Here is a 19,489-nt window from a genome sequence, read left to right on the forward strand (position 1 = left end):
CAAATATTTAATCCGTGGTTCAGCAACTTTTATCTTCTGAATTCGCTAGTATTATTGAGTTTTAGCACTGGTTCTAGGTCCATATAGGTTAAAATAGCTAAATTCATCCTTGAACCAGAGTTGATCCACCGCTAATCCGCCGAAATCGGCGAGTTAAATTCTTGACCCGAGGCTGAACCACGTTGGTACAACTGGCCATTAGGTTTCCTCTGAGGATGTAAGAAATGTTCGCTCCTTCTGATCTAGCTAATTTCTAAAGAATGTATTCGCAGGACTCATTTGAGCTATATAAACAGAATAGAGCTTTAAATAATAGATCCATTACAGATGCAGATACTTTTCGTTCAAAAAGAAAATTACAAATATAACATGCGGATAAATCGCATTACTGAATTAAGATCGAAATTGAACTGAAATCCGCCTTCAATTTCGATTGAAATGAAATTGAAAAATACATTTGATATTACCAGGAGTATAGCTCCGTTTTTGGTTCAAACCAAATTATAAAACTGGATTGAATCGACCGCTCTCGATAGTGGGGGTTACGTACTGGAACTTCTATTTTTCAAAAAATCAGGATTCGCATTAAGCGACTTATCCAGCCTCAATTTTTGTCTGTTGTTATTGTAAAAAAATCTTTTTTTTTTTTTAGATAACTGTAAACTTACAAGATTACAACAAAAAAGGCCGTTGAATATAATTTCCGTGGCCTGATTATATAACACAGAGGCGATTGTTTTAAATTTGTAGATAGAACAGCGGTAAAATTAAAATAAAACTAATGTAGCTCTCCTTGAGAATTTCAAAAACAAAGGAAAGGAACGCTGGAAGTTGTCAAAGCATTAAAAAAATAAATAAAATGTGAGTTATGATCTGAAATTCAAACTAATGGATATTTCCATTGTAACGGGTGAGACCAGTTACATCAATTTTTTGTTCCTGATTTGTGTACTATTATTAGGCCCCTATTATGACTTGCGAATCGCTTGAAGAATTTGGCGAATCACAGTTACTAGGCCTATATTAAGCTATTTGGAGGTTTAAAAATTGACACATGGTTTTCTTTATTTTGGCTGCATTACGAGGCGAACGTCGTAGTTTTCTAATTGGAATATTACGACATGAGTGTTTCCGAAATTGTTCGACTCGCGAGTCATAATAGGGCCGCAAAGTGGATCGAATAGTCCAAAATTCCGGTCATGGGGTGATTTTTTTTTTTTAGTGTATGGTACGAACTTTTTTTTGGATTGCACAGATAACTGTCCCTTCTTTCATAATCCACAAGTTATTTTTATCAAAATGTTTTGGTTCCAAAGATACAGAGTCTCAAATGGGGGCTATTTCACAAGAAAAAATATGATGCTTTTTTTAGCAATTTTAATACTCTTATATCTGGCTCATTTTTTAAGATATATTCTTGAAGTACATTTTTTTCTTAGATAATGATATCTAAAATATGTATTTAAGACAAAAATCACAAAATTATATTTCTAAATAATTCTAAAACACGTTTTTCTATAACCTTTTTCTGAAAATTTTACTTAACTTTGAAAAGGCTTTTTAAAAAAATGCTTACATATGCAAGCTTTCTAAGTAGTCTAGAATTAAAGCTTAATATTTTGTGTGTAATATTTTTTAGATTTTGGATCCGACCGAATCCGACCCCGTTTTTTAGAGCACCATCTTTGTAAATTTAACCCTTAAGGTAGTATTTAAAAAAAAAAAAAATTTCTCGCTGAATCAGCGAAAAACTGTTTATTTACAAACTATTCCAAATTGTAAAAAAAATAACTTTTTTATCAAGTTCCTTTTTGCAATGCAATTAACTATTCAGCAATTATTTAAAACGTTAGATATATAAATATAAAGTTATTGTGTAAAATATGATGTCCCTTCACTCAAAAAAAATTTTGAGTTACTACTAGTGCTATTTGTTCAGGTCAAATTTCTTGGTACAAAAGAAATTTGCGCCTTGTGAATTTTTATTTCCAGTTTTTTGTCTTCAAAATTATGTTCTAGTTTTAATTTATTGACTTTATTTTATTTTGACTTTCGCTCTTGACTTTGGAGACTTAGAAACATTTTCGTTTCGCTTTAGCAGCTAAGTAAGCTTAAAATAAGAAAAAAACAAATTGGTGGTGTCGAATTAAAATTTGTCTTACAAAAAATTTGTTCTTTGAATTGTTTCTTGTTTCAGAAAATAAAATGTATTTTTTTTTCGGTTTTTTGAAAAATTTAAACTTAAGTTAGATAACTATTTATCTTTTTTGTTAAAAAAATTGTTTAAAAAATATATAAAATTTCATTATTATTAATCTATTTTTTATTCATAAGTTTTTTTTTGAAAATTAAGAGTATTTTAAAAGACTGTTAAACAAAATAAACACTTTTTTAAATAAATAAATGAGACAACAATGTAACATAATAATTTTCTGTGTAGTACAATAAGGATTTGGTAATTTTTGTATGCTAACTGATATTTTGAGTAAAAACAAAAAACTAAAAAGTTTTTGTAATTTTTTTACTGAATTCAATTCTGTGAATTTCAAGAAGCAATATAGCGAAAACCGTTTTAAAATCCGTTCATTAGATCAAAAGTTACAGCCCTATGACCACTTTTTGTACATAAAACCAAAGGTAAAAAGAACGATATACGAAACGAAAACGATCATTCGTTTTTGAAAAACGAAAGAAAATGTGCGACAAATTCAGAACAAATTCTTTCGTTTTTCAAGTTACATGAAGCAAACCGTTCGCACACACAAAAACGTTTGTTCGTTTACGCGAAACAGAATTCCACCCCTGGCCATTTTTCGATTGAAAGCCCTTCATTTTTCAGGGAATTTTCATTCAGAATATTGCTGATTTTGTTCCAAAAGTAGGATTTTATTATCCAAAATACACACATTTTTTTATCAAAATTTATAGATGTTTTTCATAATTTTTTATTATTAGACCCTATTCTCAAATGCCCGGGAAAAAGGCTTCTATCTGCTTTTAAATTAATCGAAAAATACTCGACATGTTCCCCGAAGGATTAGCCAACATTATAGATGTGGGACAATCATGTTGTTTTGGCACCCTAGTTTCCTTATGCATGATACAACCAAAATAAATATGTATCGCTTTGCTTATCTTCAGTAGATGACTCTTATTTGTTGATAGTTGATTTTTTTCCTTTTTTCACAAAAGTACTACACGCAAACAGAATATTTAGCTAAGGAATGTTTGCATATCCTCCCAGATGTATGTATGTCCAGAAATTGCACCCTGTTTTCTCAATTGTTTTATCAATAATTGTGCTATCCGTAAAGTTAAAAAAAGTCCTTGTGGCAGATAAGTTTCCCTACATTATTAAAGTTTTCTCTCAAAACCACAACAATATGAACAAACATAGCAGTTCAAAATAATCCATAACTAGCTTATAGTAAATACTCCAGTCTTTTAAGCTTACAAAAAGATTATGAAAAAAAAAAAAAAAAAAAACAAACAAAAAGAAAAACACAAACAATTTTGCTTCAAATTAAAAACAGCAAATTTAATAAACAAGAAACAAAAAAATGCACAAAATGGAAAGCAAAACCTTACAATCTATATTAAGGGTAAATGCGTTGGGCATTGTAATATTTTTGTTTTTTTTTAATATCAGTAATAAATAGATATTTTATATATATTTTTTGCGCAGCAGTTCAATTGAATAAAATAGTATTTTATTTAATAATAAAAAAAATTCCAACCTTTTAATCCTAAAATTCCATCGATTGCTTGATCTGCCGCCATTTATCTCTGTTGTTCTTTTTCCACCCGAATCAATGTTCAAAAATAAATAAAATACTTTTATCTCATCTTTTTGTTGCTGCTGTTTTTGTTGCTGCTTTGCTCTCCAATTAAATTGTAATCGTAGATGTTAAATAAACGTTATTCAGTTTGTTTTTTTTTTCTGTACGAATTGTTTCTCGTTTGTTTCATTTACATTTATTTTGTTGTTGTAGTAGTTGTTACTGTTGCTGCTGGTTTTGTTTTTGATTTGATTTTGTTGTTTTTTTTAAATATAATATATATAATTTTTCAAAAATTGTAAAATAAAATAAAATAATAATAAAAGATGAAACATCGATCAAATCCACATTTGATGTCGTAGTTGCTCTCTTAGAGCAAAAGACATTTGGTCTTCTTCTTCTTTTTGACTTGTAGGGCAGCTCTAGTAGCCGTTTCGAAAACATCTCTAACACCTTCCTTTGACTTGGCGGAACATTCCAAATAAGCAAAAGCATTAATTTTTTCGGCCATGGCACGGCCTTCTTGTGGCTTAACAGGTTCTTGCTTCATTTTAGCTAAATCCTTTAAAAGTTTATTTAAAAAAAAAAAAATAAATATAAAGTTAGACACACGCAAAATGGTTATTTTTTTCTTTAACTTACTCTAATTGTGTTGGGGTCATTTCGAAGATCTTTCTTATTTCCCACTAAAATGATAGGGACATTTGGACAAAAATGTTTTACCTGTAATATAAAATAATATATTGTTTTAAAAATAATGAAACATTTTGTAGTTGAAAAATTTTACTTCGGGTGTCCATTTTTCTGGAATATTTTCTAACGAGTCGGGTGAGTCGACTGAAAAACACATTAAAATAACATCTGTATCTGGATAACTCAGCGGCCTGAGTCTATCGTAGTCTTCTTGCCCAGCTGTATCCCACAGAGCCAGCTCGACCTTAAATTGAAAAAAAAAAAAATATTAAAAAAACAAATCGAATTAATGCTTAATAATTATAAAATATAAAAAAAATAAAATAAATGTTGAACAGTGTGTTTACATTAAGTTTGACAATTCGCTGATTAAGAATTATAGAGTTGTATGTCTGCAGCCTATTGCATTAAGCACACAACCATATAGTTGTCAGCCGTTGACGTCGGCTGTTAATCATTTACTTGTTACCAGTTTAATCAGATATGAAAAATTGACATTGTATAAAAAAAAGAAGAAAATTCCACTCAATGAAACTCATACTGTTCAGCGGAAAAAAGGTTAAGAAAGGTTTAAAAAAAAGAACAAAACTACCGGCCAGGTTTACTGGCCTAGCTACATATGTAGCTCTTCTACCAAAGCATTGACCAAGAATAAGCGAAAAGAAACAAATCTGTAAACATCCAAATTTGTAATACGGAGCACTGTTTTAACATGTGTGTTGGGTTCAATGTTGTGTTGCAAGTGGTTATGAAGTGTTTTTTATTGGACGACTGGATCAGAATAAAAAAAACGAGGTTTACAAAAACGTACATACAGCTGTGTTCAAAATAATAGTAGTGCCTGCAACAAAATAACATTTTTTATATTTACTGTGCTTCATGGTTAAAATTTAATTTTTTTGATGTCAAAGTTTGTAACGGTCAATTACTAATAAATGTATCGTAATTTTAAAATGAAAAAGAAGGTGCCAAATAATTTTTCATTGATTTTTGGTTGTTCTTTCGAATTCGACCTGTTCAAAATAATAGTAGTTAAAGTTATTTTTTAAGAATTTAAAAGCGGTTTATAACTTAGAATATTTATTTTTGGTTTAAAAGTAAGTACTCATATAATTTGAATAATTTTTCAACAAAAAACGATTTGTTTCGGTTTTAATCTATTTAAAGTTCGAAGAGCAAAACACTGCAGTTCGGATAACGGAAACTTATACGAAAGCTGCTTGAAGAAGGGAAAACCTACTTGGAAATTCAAGTTTATATTAGGATGCTCCCCTACAATGGTAGCCAATGCAATAAAGTCAACGAAAGACCCGAAACGCGCGGTAGAAAAAGAAAAAAGACCGCCGTAGATGACAGGCGTATTGTCCAGATGAGCAAAGTTGAGCCTTCTGCATCGTTGTTTCACATCCAGAAGGCTTTAAGCCAGGATTGCAGTGCAATGAACATTCGGAGGCGAATGTTAGACACTAATTTGTACGCTTGAAGCCCACGAAAAATTTGAGTAGAGTAAATTTATACTATTTCAAATTCTAAATTTAAGAGTTGATGCTCTGTCGTTCTTCCTTAGCCTAAATATACCTCAACCTCGGCGAAGCAACTAAGCAACTCAAGAAGCTGTTAAAGCGTTAAGAAAAAAAAACGCTTTAGGCCGAATTCCTTAATGCAGTGATTCTGATTCAGAGCTGATGGTTTGTAGGTAAGTTAGTGTTTTGTTGTCATAAAAAATTTTTGCGATGCAAAGACAGTGATGCATGAATTCAACCTGTATCTTTAGTTCACTAATGGCATCGCCGAGATTAAGGTGTTCAGGTTTGACAGAGCATCAATTCCTATATTTAGAATGTTTTTTTATTTTATTGAGTAAACATTTAATGCTGTAAACAACAACAAACGATTACTTTTATTTATTATAAATAATCCTTTATTGTTGAAGTTTAGAAAAAAAAAGTCTCTATAACCAACAAATAATTTTTGTTTACCCCTAGCAATAATTTGTTGTTGTTTCCCGTGCGAAATTTTACTGAGCTTAATACTGAGTTACCAACTAAACATATATTAACATTAATTGGAAAACTCACTTTATTTAACCACGAATCTGCAAAATTGTAGTTTTGAGAAAAACGGCTTCAAAGTTATGAAAACTCATGCAAACTCATAGAAACTCTTGCAACGGACATTGATAGTTTAGGTTGCTAGGCAACAGATGGAGGATCAAGGTCGACGCAGTGAATAGAGGGAGCATTAACAAGTTAAATGACGCATTAAAGTGAAAATGTCAAAAAATGCAGATTCGCGGTTTTAGTTACGACGTTATGTTACCAGACTTTTGAATTCCATAAATCGATATAAGGATGCATATTACTATAAAACTGCGTACATACATTTTGGTTATACCTCTACTCCTTCAACTTCTGTGAACTCTCGGACTTTAAAGTTAAACCTCATTTTTAAAAATTGACTTCTTATTTGGACCGATGGTTTTTTTTCTGATAATCTAAGAGCTAGAAGATGCTATGCAAACAGCATTTGTGAACTGTGAATGCAAATGTCATCTCGCACGATTATGCCTGAAGTAAAAAAAGTATTCTTTTTGAAAGTGCCAAGCAGAGTTATAAGAAGAATACTTAATGATGATGGAATGTACATCTTTGGATGAATCTTTTGGTGTGATGAAACAATGGTTAAAGCACTATTAACATGAGCACGACCAACGAATGAATGAAAAAAGAACTGATTTTAGACACGTTTCAAGCCCTATTTCCTCACAAATTCTCAACAAATCAATAGCAATTTAGTTTATATTTGATTTTATGATGCATTTATTCACTTTTTAAAATAAAATGTTAATAAATTTGAGAAAACAAACTTATTCGTCACGAAAAGAATTCTAGTTGATACGAACTGTCAGACTCAATTCGCGTTCCACACAATCCACATTCCCAACGAACAAAATGTTCGCACGTCCTTAACTTCAAAAATCATTCTTGTTCTGGTTTTGGTGGTGAACGGTATCAAACTCAAACTTCATTCGCGACAAATTAAAAATTCTCATGTGAAAGAAATGTCAAAATCAACGAATTTTCGTTAATTCGTTGGACGTGTTCATGTGAATAGTGCTCCATGTGAATATTGGACTACAGGTCATAAAAACTTTTTAAATTGAATTTTATTCATAAAGTCTACAGAACATAAACAAAAAATTATGAATTTATTTTCAATATTTTAGTTTTCTGTTTTCTTTCTTCTAATAGTGCTTAACTGCGTTGGACCCATTGCCAAATATTTGTCTATCTCACAAAATGTAAAGCATACTGTTGAAACGATGAAACAATCATTTTCCTGGCATAGAAAATGCCCTTTGGTGAGCATAAATGGCAGAAGGGATAATTTCTCTTCATGAATTATTATGCAGAATACCATGAACAAATTTCGAACGCTAAGTTTCCTAATTCCGAACACCATAAATTTTAACAATTTTCTTCTATTATTTAGATAAAAACTCTTTTACAACTAATTTAAATAACAAAAATATGGAACCTTCAAGGTAAACAAAAATGTTACATACATTATGTATTTTTATAAACCAAATAGGAAACCGGCTTATATCATATTGTTCTGGCTCTTCAATGGGCTCAATTTTGTCGGTGCTTCCGATACAACTTTAAGAAGGGTTTTTAAATTAACTTTTTTTTTAGCTATGGCTATGAATATGTGGCGTAAGATGTACATTCTAATAACTGGTTGGTAGAAACATTAGAGAAAGTTATTATGGATGCATTTTGTATGGTCGACCGCGTTAGGTTCGAAGGGATAAATACCATATCTGCGCAATGCGTTTTGTATAAAACCAAAACGATCTTTATTTTCTACAACGTGCAAAACAGTCCGCAAAAGTTTGTTTTTTGTCACCTAGGAATTTTCCAACGTTCGTTGCCTTTTAAACTGGTCCATTCCTACATTGAAGCTCGGCAGTGACTCTTCAGCCCTTTAAAAGCTCCAACATCTGCCGGCTGCATGATGTGGGTTGTATTCGTAGGAGAAATAAAGTGCATTTTTTTTATGAAATAAGAATAATTATTTATTTTGTTTAAATATTTATAAATTTGTATAAATATTAAAAAAAAAAATATTATATAAAGAAAATTTGTAGCAGTTGCTTCCTATTACCGAACAGTTTAAAATAGGAATAAGTATACCTATACAATTTTAAAAAAAATAATAAAAATTAATTACTTATTGTCTAAACTAATACATTAAATTATAAAATTTAGCTTAAACTATATTTTCATTCAAATAAACACTATTTCATGTGACCACTCTAACTATTTTTTTTACAAAAAAATACGATAATTTTACGCATCTGATCCTTCCGACAAACTGAAAGCCATTTGAATAAGAAAATAAAGATTTATGAGCGAGATATCGCAAGGAGTGATCGAATAGAGTATATAGATTTTAGTTCAACCGGGTTTTTACGTCTAACGGGAAAAAACAGTTTGTTTTTACACATTTAAGTGAAAAGTGTTCGGCTACTGGAGCTGTTCGGAAATAGGTACATCTACCCTACTACATTTTTTTATTGTTCAACCGGTAAATCTAAAGAACATTTTTGAAAGATAGGTACCTATACATCATCTTAAGAGAGACACAAAGATTTCTCCAAACAAGCAAATAAACAAATTAAAATAAAATACTTTTATGCATTTTTTTAAGTTCCATTTTTTAATTAACAAAAGTTCAACTCTATATTTAAACTTTTATTTAAAACAAAAATCCTCTTGATATAATTTAAAAAGCAGGACTTTGATACACCTGTTTTACGTACACAGATCCCAAATCTAAATTCATTTCTTATCTTAAAAAAAAAGTAATTAAGAAAAAATCTCTATTATAACTCAGTTATAATTGTTCGCAAAGAAAAAAACAAAAAAAAAAAACTTAAACAAACGATAACACATGAGAAATTTTATTATAAATATGTATGTGCGAATGTATACCTATGAGTAACCCAAAGAACTTGTGGATAGTATTTTTCCCCTCTAAGTAAACAAAAAACACCTTCCTTTACAAATTATTTTAATATAGGTATATTATTATATGGTGAAACGCACCACTTAGCAGGAGTATATTTCTAACTGGACATTTTTTTATTTACTGCAAATTAGTAGAAAACAAAAAAAATACCTAACCTATCTACCTACATCTAGGTATGAAGGTAAAGTAGTAGGTATCCAAAGAAAAAGATTTACTCACGTGAAGTTTAGAAAGAAGCATACATTTGTAGTTAGTTTAGAAAATTTGCAATAGAATAGCAATTACATCATCGCAAATTTGTAAAATACCTACGACATAATTCATCATATCATTCGACATGTTGTACCTCCTAGGTACCTACGAGCTACGATACACAAGTGTACAATAGAAAGTATAAATTCAATTTAAAATAAAACTCAGAGATGTCAAATCCCCTTATCAAGGCTATAAAGCAGCAGGCGCCTTGCCACCGCATTCAATAAATTCTTTTACTACACTTCTTTAAACTCTTCTTCTTGTTTTTTTTTTTTTTTGCTTCCAGTAACAGGGATTTCTCTCTTCAATTTAAAATGCATCTTATTGAAACTTTAAATAAGAACATGTATTCGAATCTTGCATCTAAATAATTTGCTTATTTTAAGGAATCGAAAAGACATACAAATAAAAAAAAAATAAATAAAAAAAAAATACAATCTTCAAGTACGACAGGCTTGTTGAATGTCGAATCTCACAATTCCCATACATACATATTTTTTTTTTTGTTCTACACACCCTTACACACTTCATTATCACACATCTATACAAGACTAGATTGAAGCAAATCAAATAAAAAAAAAAGTAAGCTGCTGGCTTTTTTGCTGATGATTTGGTTCCGTTGAAAATTCCTTAAGTAATTATGAGTCATTTCCTTGTGGAGCTATAATTCTTTACTTCGCTCTCATCGTCACAATGCAAACGATGATAGAAAAAACAATATTGGAGCACCAATTTGAATGGATTTGAAAAAAAAAAATCACCACCCAAGTCTATAATAAACTAAACTTAAAGCTAATCAAAGGCAATCTGTTGCTTCCAAGATATCTCACAAAAATTGAAAAAAAAAAATAAATAAATTTCGCTTAGTTACAAATTTATATGCAAGGGTATAGAGCCGCCGCAAAAGAATACGAAAAAAAAAAAAGAAATAAAGTGGTTTTTTTATTATTATTATCTATATACATACCTGTTTGCCATCGACTTCGATATCTGCGACATAGTTCTCGAAGACTGTTGGGACATAGACCTCTGGAAATTGATCCTTACTGAAGACTATGAGGAGGCAAGTTTTACCACAAGCACCGTCGCCAACGATAACTAACTTCTTGCGAATTGTCGCCATTGGTTCTGTTTTTGTAAAATGATTTTTATAAAAAGAAAATAAATAAATATAAGTTCACTTTACATTCAATTAGAAATTTTTAATAAATTATTTATTGAAAAGATTTTGTATTCAAATCGGACTGTTTTTCTGTGTAAGCACACAGCACGTCTTTATAATCTTTTTTTTAAATAAATTCTCACAGAGAAAAAGACGAAAAAAATATAAAAAAAAATTTTTGTATGTATGTATTATGAATATGTGCATCAGCAGTAGGCAAGAAGAACAGTCGAAAAATATAATAATTTATATTTTCTTGAAACAAATAAGAAAAAGAACACAAAATATAATGTATATATCACGAAAAAAAGTTTGTAATTACTTTATTTATTTTCTTATTGATACTGCAACAAAAAAAAAAGTATGATTAATTAAAAAGTATTTTATAAATTTTTCCGAATAGAAAAATTATTTAATGCGACGACGACGACGGGATGGAACAACGCCTTTAAAAAATTTTTTTGACGACAAGAACGAGAGCGAGATACAAATAAAATGGCGACACATAGAAAATTTCGCTGAATTCGGATGATTTACGTACTACTTTTTGAACAGTGTTGCCATTTTAGTGTGTATTTTTATTTAAACAGAATTGTAGTAAAATAGTATGATGTGTCAATGGAAATAATATACACCAAGCGGTGAATATTGGAAAATGAGTGCCTGAATCATGGTTAAAAATTAAGTGTGGATTTTAATTTAATTGCTATTTACTATAAGAAAATCTATGAATTATTTATGAAAAAATTTGGTGTCTTTTTCAAAAAGCTGTTTTGGGACACAGTACACTAATAATAAGGTAATCATGCCTATTACCGAAGACGCAGAAGAACTGCGGCAGGAATGACAGTCACTTTCGTCAGATTTCCTATTACTGAACTCGCCGGTGCGGAAGTGATGGAATGACATTTGACATATGTCGGTAAGCAGTTTAGGGTGGTTTCGTGGATCGGTAATACAGTTTATCCCGGGAAGTTCACGGATTGAAATTTGATGCGTTTGCGGATCGAGTAGATCCGGGGAGTGAATCACTGCGTCTTCAGTAATAGGCATGAATATATTCCGAACGTTGTCAGAATTTGTTTGTCAAAAAGGGGCACCAATCTGTCAGGTCGGCCTTTAATTTTTATATTTCAATCGCAGTAAACAGGAAATTTGTTTTTGTTTAGCGTTTTCGTTTGGTAATTCTTAGAACTGTCCGAAATGCCAAACGATCAGACTTGGATACTTTTTTTTATTCTGAAGTTTGGGTTTCTTTGTATTTGTGAAACGTCAAAGGCGAACGTTTGATGAAAGTTTTGCTTTCTTTATTTTGTTCTATTATTATTAAGTTATCTTTTTTTTGGTTTTCATCACTTTATTTTTATATAATTTCAAGTTTGTGCATAGTTAAAAATCTTAAAATTGAGAAATGAACAACTAACAATGACATTTCATTACTTTGACGTCTTAAATGTGAACATGTGTGCGTGATTCTCGTTTTGATTCTGCCTCAAAATTCGGAATCGATTTTCTCTTCTTTTCAGAATTAGAACTGTCATTGAGTGCCAAACGAACAGTTTCAGAATCGCTTAGAAGAATTGATGACGACCCGGCGCCTAACGTAAACAAAGTTTAGTTGAGAATCTTTTTAAAAAAAGGCAAAACATTTAACTACTTTTGGTCGTCACTGTAAGTATTTTCTTGTAATTTTAAAATATTTTTATTAATTAAAATCATTATCTAAAAAACTTAATAGAAACGATATAATCTGGTTTCGAATCAAAGCACACGATTACCATCATACGTTAACGTTTTCACTATTGATATCTCTATTTGATCAATAGAAAAAGACAGGGACACAGCAACCACACGTTAACGGACGAATTTTACCTGTTTTCATGATGGCTAGAATAAACTTTTGAGTTTTTTTAGAAAGATTTTGAAACTAATGGTCAGCTTAAATTGAACACACTTGTGACCATATAATTGAAGCCTTATTCTACAAATTTTTTTTTTTAATAATTGAAAAGAAAGAATTAAATAAATTTTGTTTGTGTCTTATTTTTTAATACAAATATAATAATACAGTAAAATAAGGAGAAAAAAGGGGTAAATCTCGGAATGAATGTTAGTAGAAATTTTTTTTGCTCAATATCTTCCTTTTGCCATTATATAACATATCTCAAAAGTCTAGAAAAATCTCATCTCCGCTTGTCGCGATTTCAAGGTCAAATCGCGAAATGGAGATTTTCAAAATTAGCAAAAATAGGCTATGGTATTATATACACATATGATACATGATTTCAAGGTATTTTTTAATGCTGATTCCAAAAAATCTAAAATCAAAACAATCTGACGTCTCTGGAAAAAGTTATACCTGTTTTTCATCTGTCAACCCATATTATTATACAAGTTGCAAACTTACTACCGAAAAACCCTTAAAAGTTATGGTAGAGGAACCAAATTTTGCATGAAGGTTTTCATATCCATTATTATTATGAATCAAAAAAAATGCAATGAAAAAAACATTCATATCTATGAAAAATTGGTATTTTTCGAAAAAAGGGGACATTTTGGGATATGCACTAAAAAACATCCTGGTACAATCTTGGAATGAGTGCCAATAGGCTAATTTTTTTGTTTCTATCTTTGTTTGGATATTCTATATCTTATGTCAAAAATCTAAAAAAAATCTCATGTCCGCAAGTCTTAATTTTCCTGGTTTGAAGATAAGGTGCAGATTTTAAAAAATTGAAAAACAACACTTCAGATATTTGTGTCAGATCAACATGAATAAGGTGCATTACTTTTTAGGGATGGTCAGGTTGACTTATTGTGAGTTTTTTTGGAATAAGTGTTAAAAAATACCCTTATCATGTCGCTTATGTTGGTATACATATACAAATTTAAACTTTTCTTGCTAATTCTTTTAAGTCTGCACCTAACTTAGTTTAACCTCCAAAATCAGAACTTGCGGACATGAGATTTTTTTTTAGATTTTTGAGGGTAGTTAAAGAATATCCAAACAAAGATTAAAATGAAAAAAATTAGCCTATTAGCACTTATTCCTAAGATGAATAAGAATCTTTTTAGTGCATATCCTAAAATTTGCCCCTCTATCAAAAAATACCATTATTTCGTAGGTATATATATTTTTTGTAATGGATTGTTTTGATTTTTAATAATGATGGATTATAAAATCTTCATGCAAAATTTGGTTCCTCTACCATAACTTTTAAGGTTTTTTTGGCAGTAAGTTTGCAACTGTTATAATAATATGAGTTGACAGATGAAAAACAGGTATAACTTCTTCCATAGACGTCAGATTGTCTTGATTTTAGATTTTTTGGAATCAGCATTAAAAAATACCTTGAAATCATGTATCATATGTGTATATAATACCATAGCCTATTTTTGCTAATTTTGAAAATCTCCATTTCGCGATTTGACCTTGAAATCGCGACAAGCGGACATGAGATTTTTCTAGACTTTTGAGATATGTTATATAATGGCAAAAGGAAGATATTGAACAAAAAAAATTTCTACTAACATTCATTCCGAGGTTAAACCCTTATTTGACTGGATTATAATAATTTTTACTCGAGTATACACTTATTTTTAAATCCATTGAAACAGGTAAACTCGTTTCCATACAAATCTAGAATTAAGTTTCCCGCACATTTTCACATTGTGTTAGTCACATTAAGAAAACTAAATGAATTTGAAGAAAAAAAAACCAAAGCTTCGTGATTTAAACCTCTCAAACATTCTTGTGTATGTGTAATTAGCTGGCATGAATGTAATGGAGGTGATCTAAATTTTCTTCGTAAAAGTGATAATGTTGAAAGTGATGCACTATTAATCAAGCAATTAAATGACGATGTTTCATAAAGTTATGCGCAAAGTTTAAACGAAATATGTAATTACATAATGAATGTTTTTGAAAAGCATATTTATAGTTCACAAATTTTTAACTAGAAAACAAGATTTTTCTCAGCCAATTTTTTTCCTAGCGAATGTATATGCTTGCTATTTTCGGTACTCCGTTAAAGCATAAAGTAACGTTTGTTTATAACCCATCAAAAATAAAAATGTTTTGTTTTCACCGCAATGTGTTGTGCATCCAAAAAGTTCCATGATACTTATGTATCAGAGCCCAGTCCTTTCTCAACACATTTCGCCTAATTACTTGAACGACATATTATCGTCCAGAAAAACAGTTTTAAGTCTCTGGTTTTTCATAGGTTATGAAGTGAAACATTTACCATACGAATATGTTCGTTCAAATACTTTATGAAATTCTTTGCGTGATAATATCAAAAACATTTTAAAGTGTTTCTTTGTTTTTTTTTTTTTTTTGTTTTTAATATGTATTCGTCAATTTTTACAGTGCACCGATTATGTTTGCCCTGGGACCTGTTTAAAAGGTAGCTAAATCAACGTCAGATACATGGAGTACATTATTGACACTTAAATCATTAATTGGGTTCCATTGAAACTTAAGAAATACTTTTTATGATGGTAATGTTTTTAAAAGCGGTTCAAGAAGTGCAATGGGCCGCATCTATTAAATTATAAATTCGTTGATGTAATTAATGTTCTTGGCTCTGAAATAGGCCCCTGAAGTTTTTTAGTAATTATTGTTACGACTGAGTGGCATCATTAATAATGAAATAATTAATTTAATATACATATTTTTACCTCTTATGTTTAATTCAATCTTATTGTTACGACTGAGTGGCTTCATTAATAATATTTAAAAGTCCTAGAATGCACGTTTGTTTTAAATAAATGCAAAATTATTATTATAATTAAAATCATTATTATTAAAATCATTCCAGGTCAGACAAAATTGAGTGATTTTTTTTTTTTTTTTCTAAATTGTTTTCATCTGACCACCAAAATATAAAGAATAGATAAAACCATCCTTATGTGTGTTCTTGTTATTCCTCTATTCAGTGTTATGATCTTGATATCGAGGGAATCACTAGTGATTCGCCTGTAGGCTTTACATTAGAAATCGGCGGCAAGCATCTCGGTTTTAAGGAAAGTACGGGTACTTGTATGAAAAAAATTCCAAACTGACACATCAACGTTCAGATGTTAATTTTTTTTTTAATACAAGTACCGTTACTGCAACCCGTACCGCTACCGCATACCTTCCGGTGTGGTCAAGCCTTCATATTGTTCAATTTCGGTTGCCAACTGAATGCTGGTGTTTTTGTATTTGCTGGTATCAGGAGTTTTTAGGCCAACATTTGTTCTCAATTCGCGATTACATTGCAACGTTGTATTGCCTTTATGACGGGGTCCTCAAGATTTCCCCTTTGAACCTACTGAGTTGGACGTGTTCTGTTTTATGAGAGTTTGTGTTTTTAACGCACTTCGTACTTCTAGCTCGATTAAGTTTTGTTACTCCTGCTATCATACGAAGCATATTCATCTCAATTGCCGTTATTTTACTCTCATACTTTTTGAACATTGTCCAACATTGCGCACCGTATGTGAATGGTAGACGCACAACTGCGGTCTAGAACATTTCCTCCAAGGAATCCCCATATTTTTGCATAATGATTCTGATGCTTTAAATTGTGGTTGACTTACTTGTGACAAACCTGCACAAACTACCCAAGACGCTCTACAATCTTCATGGTGTGTGACAACAGATTAAGCAAACGACAACTGTCAAAGCTGCGTGAATGTTTCATCTTTCCTTAGTCGCTGAAGCGGTATTTCCGTTAATGTAAGAACTTTATTTACATTTTGTTTAATTTCTTATTGGACTATGTTCAGCTTTCGTAATAAGGCAGCGGCTATCAGCTGACGTTGCTTTTTTTTTACTTCTGCATAATAGTCTGTTTTAACTACAGCTCAAATGAGATAGTTTCGCTTATTATCTCATTTGGAATGTCAAATCGTATAGAAAAAAATGTAATTTAGAATTTGAACTTATTTGCCAAATTATATCATTTGGGCTCTAGCGAAAACAGGGGTCGAACTACGGCATACGTACGTTAACGTATTGACGCTTTATGTCTCTATCATTTTCTTCTGATTAACCCTCTATAGCACACCTCTTTTTTGCGAATATGGTTTATACTTTTTCATATCGCTAGAACTTTATTCTGTCTCACTATTTTATGGGGAATCGCATATGAAATTGATGTAGAATTTTCCAAAGAATTCGAATACTGTATTCACAATTCAAAAAAAATGTATTTTCACCCTTATAAAGACACTTTTCTGTGACCACTTTTCATTTTTGTCCTGCCAAATTCGCACCCGTGTGCCGACAGAGGGTTAAATAGAAAGAGCAATTGTCAAAACGTTAACGAACGATGCCGTAGTTCCACCCCAGGCTATAAAGTAGAGTTTCTCAGCCGGGTAAGTTGCTGATATAGGGAACTTAAGTGCACAGCCAAACCATTCATAAACTTTAAAATAAATTCATAAATCATTTTGAAATGAAACAATTGAAAACCGGGAAACTTGCCACAGCTTTCTAAAAAGTCAACCCGAGGAAGCCCACAAGCAGTCTGAAGCAGATATTTTTGGAGAATTATTATACCCTCATCATGAAATAACCGAACAATGCAAGGAAAAAAGAAGTATTGCTTTGCATGACACATTTTTTGTATGGGTCTAGAACACTATCTAACCCAGAAAACATCAATTTTGCACCATAATTACTTTTATGAAAAGCAGTATTGCATTATTGAATTCGGCTATTTACAAATTCAGTTTTGAGAATGAGAATTTAGGTTGGATTGAAAAGCCATTTATTCGAAATGAAAAGTCTCGATCACGAATTCCATTTGTACAGGAAATTTGCTAAGATTCCCGTAAAAACAATCGCGGAATCCGTTCGTATTGGAAAATTTTATACAAATCATCACTACCATCGGATTTTGTGATTCCTTGCGTTCAACGCAGTTCACATGGACTTAAATTTTTAAGAGGCTCTGATTGGTCAGAACCAAGTGCCACCTAAATTTCACCTTACTTTTTTTGACATCGGACCAATCAGAGCCTCTTAAAATTCTGAACTTAAGCTTAGGTGGCCTGCGTTGAACGGGAGATTGTTTTTTCAACAATCATAGAAAAACGAAACATTACAAAAGTACTACATCTGAAAACATTAAATGGCAACACTAATTAAAAATACACAGCTGAATTACAGCGTAGTTATCATTCACACGGCTGGTTGAATTTTTACCTGCCACATATTTATTTTTCTAGATTGGCAACAGTGAATATTTATTGGATGTTTATTTTTTGCGATTCGCAAAGAATTAAAATGAATGCTTCAATTTTTCTTAAAAAAAACTATCTTATAGCAATTTTTTTTTTTAATAAATTTTGGAGACTATCTTTCCATCTAATTAATTTTGTTCAACATTTTGTACAAGGATAGAACATTTTGTAAACTAATCTAATTAAATTCAAACAAAGGATTCTTCTGCGGTTAATCTAACATTATTAAGAAGATTGATGTATAGGTGCTTTAATTCAAAGTATACTACAGATAGATGGATGTAATGAGCGAAAGTTAATTTTATTAATTTGTTATAGATTGCACTCCCGTTGCGTCATTGGATGATGCTGAATTTTTTTGTACCAAATTAGGTCGAAAAAATAAATATGTTTGATGTTACTTGGAAAACATAAAAAAAAAATAGGCACCGCCGCCACCCCGAAAGCAAAAGTAAGTTGCAATTTATAGCAAGAGACAGAATAATAGAAATATTTTATGAGACACAATTTAGGCAAGCAACACAAAAATACCTGAGTTAGTATCAGATGAGACGCATGAAAAACACCACATAACTAAATTCCTTCACTTCATGCAAAGCAATTAAATTTCTCTACCTTTCTGGTCAATAATATATATAAAGTATTTGATTAAGGTTACACAAAAGGACGAGGCACAATTATAAATAATTTACAAGTATTTTATTTTAATATACGCTAATCAGAAGAAATTGTTCACTTTTCACTTTTTTCTACAACACTGAGCAAGAACACTGTCAAGTTTGTATTCAGCGGATTAATACCAACTGTCAGAAACTTTTTTTTCGAGGATGTGCTGAATGTGGCAACTGCTGGAATTTTATTTTTGAAGAAACTAGTAAGGGTATGATAACACTAGAGTGAAGCGAAAACAAATTTAAAGCCTGGTACGCTGCTGATGCGAAACGAAAAATTTTCGTCTCCAAAGTCGACAACGAAAATGCTAACGAAAAATGGAGAATTCTGTCAAAGTCAAAATAAAAAAATTCAAAATTTATTTAAAATCAAGAAAAATCAACAAAATAATTTGTAAAGCAAAAAATAAATGAATTAAAAGTGAAAAAACCGTCAACACTGCTCTTGGAGTCAAAAAAAATGCACAGGACAGTAAAAAGTAAGTGACAAATGAGTAAAAACTCTCCAATTTTTCGCTAGTGCTGCGTACTGAAAAACGAAAAGCAAAACGAAATTTTTCGTTGAATTTTTGAATGGAAAATTTCGTTTCGCTTCAGCAGCGTACCAGGCTTAAAGCCGTGTTCGTTCAATAGAGTCAAATCGTTGGCCTCATAAAGAA

The 19,489-nt window shown here is 30.9% G+C and overlaps 1 protein-coding gene across 4 annotated transcripts; it reads right to left on the minus strand.

Moving 5' to 3' along the window:
* Window positions 1–3,926: 3,926 nt before the first annotated feature.
* Window positions 3,927–18,927, minus strand: LOC129921060 (ras-like GTP-binding protein Rho1). 4 transcript variants are annotated; one of them, XM_056002701.1, is made up of 5 exons: window positions 18,775–18,927; window positions 10,729–10,889; window positions 4,567–4,716; window positions 4,422–4,502; window positions 3,927–4,341 (listed from the first exon to the last, which is right to left on the minus strand). In XM_056002701.1, exons 2-5 carry the CDS (start codon window positions 10,882–10,884, stop codon window positions 4,150–4,152), a joined length of 579 nt encoding a protein of 192 aa, XP_055858676.1. In that variant the 5' UTR covers window positions 10,885–10,889; window positions 18,775–18,927; the 3' UTR covers window positions 3,927–4,149. The 4 variants fall into 4 exon arrangements, with proteins under 4 accessions (XP_055858676.1, XP_055858674.1, XP_055858675.1 ...); XM_056002699.1 differs by having other exon boundaries at window positions 18,691–18,925; XM_056002700.1 differs by lacking the exon at window positions 18,775–18,927 and adding an exon at window positions 11,246–11,401.
* Between the last annotated feature and the right edge of the window lie 562 nt (window positions 18,928–19,489).

The sequence above is a fragment of the Episyrphus balteatus genome, chromosome 1 (assembly GCF_945859705.1).
Source record: "Episyrphus balteatus chromosome 1, idEpiBalt1.1, whole genome shotgun sequence".
Lineage (NCBI taxonomy): Eukaryota > Metazoa > Arthropoda > Insecta > Diptera > Syrphidae > Episyrphus > Episyrphus balteatus.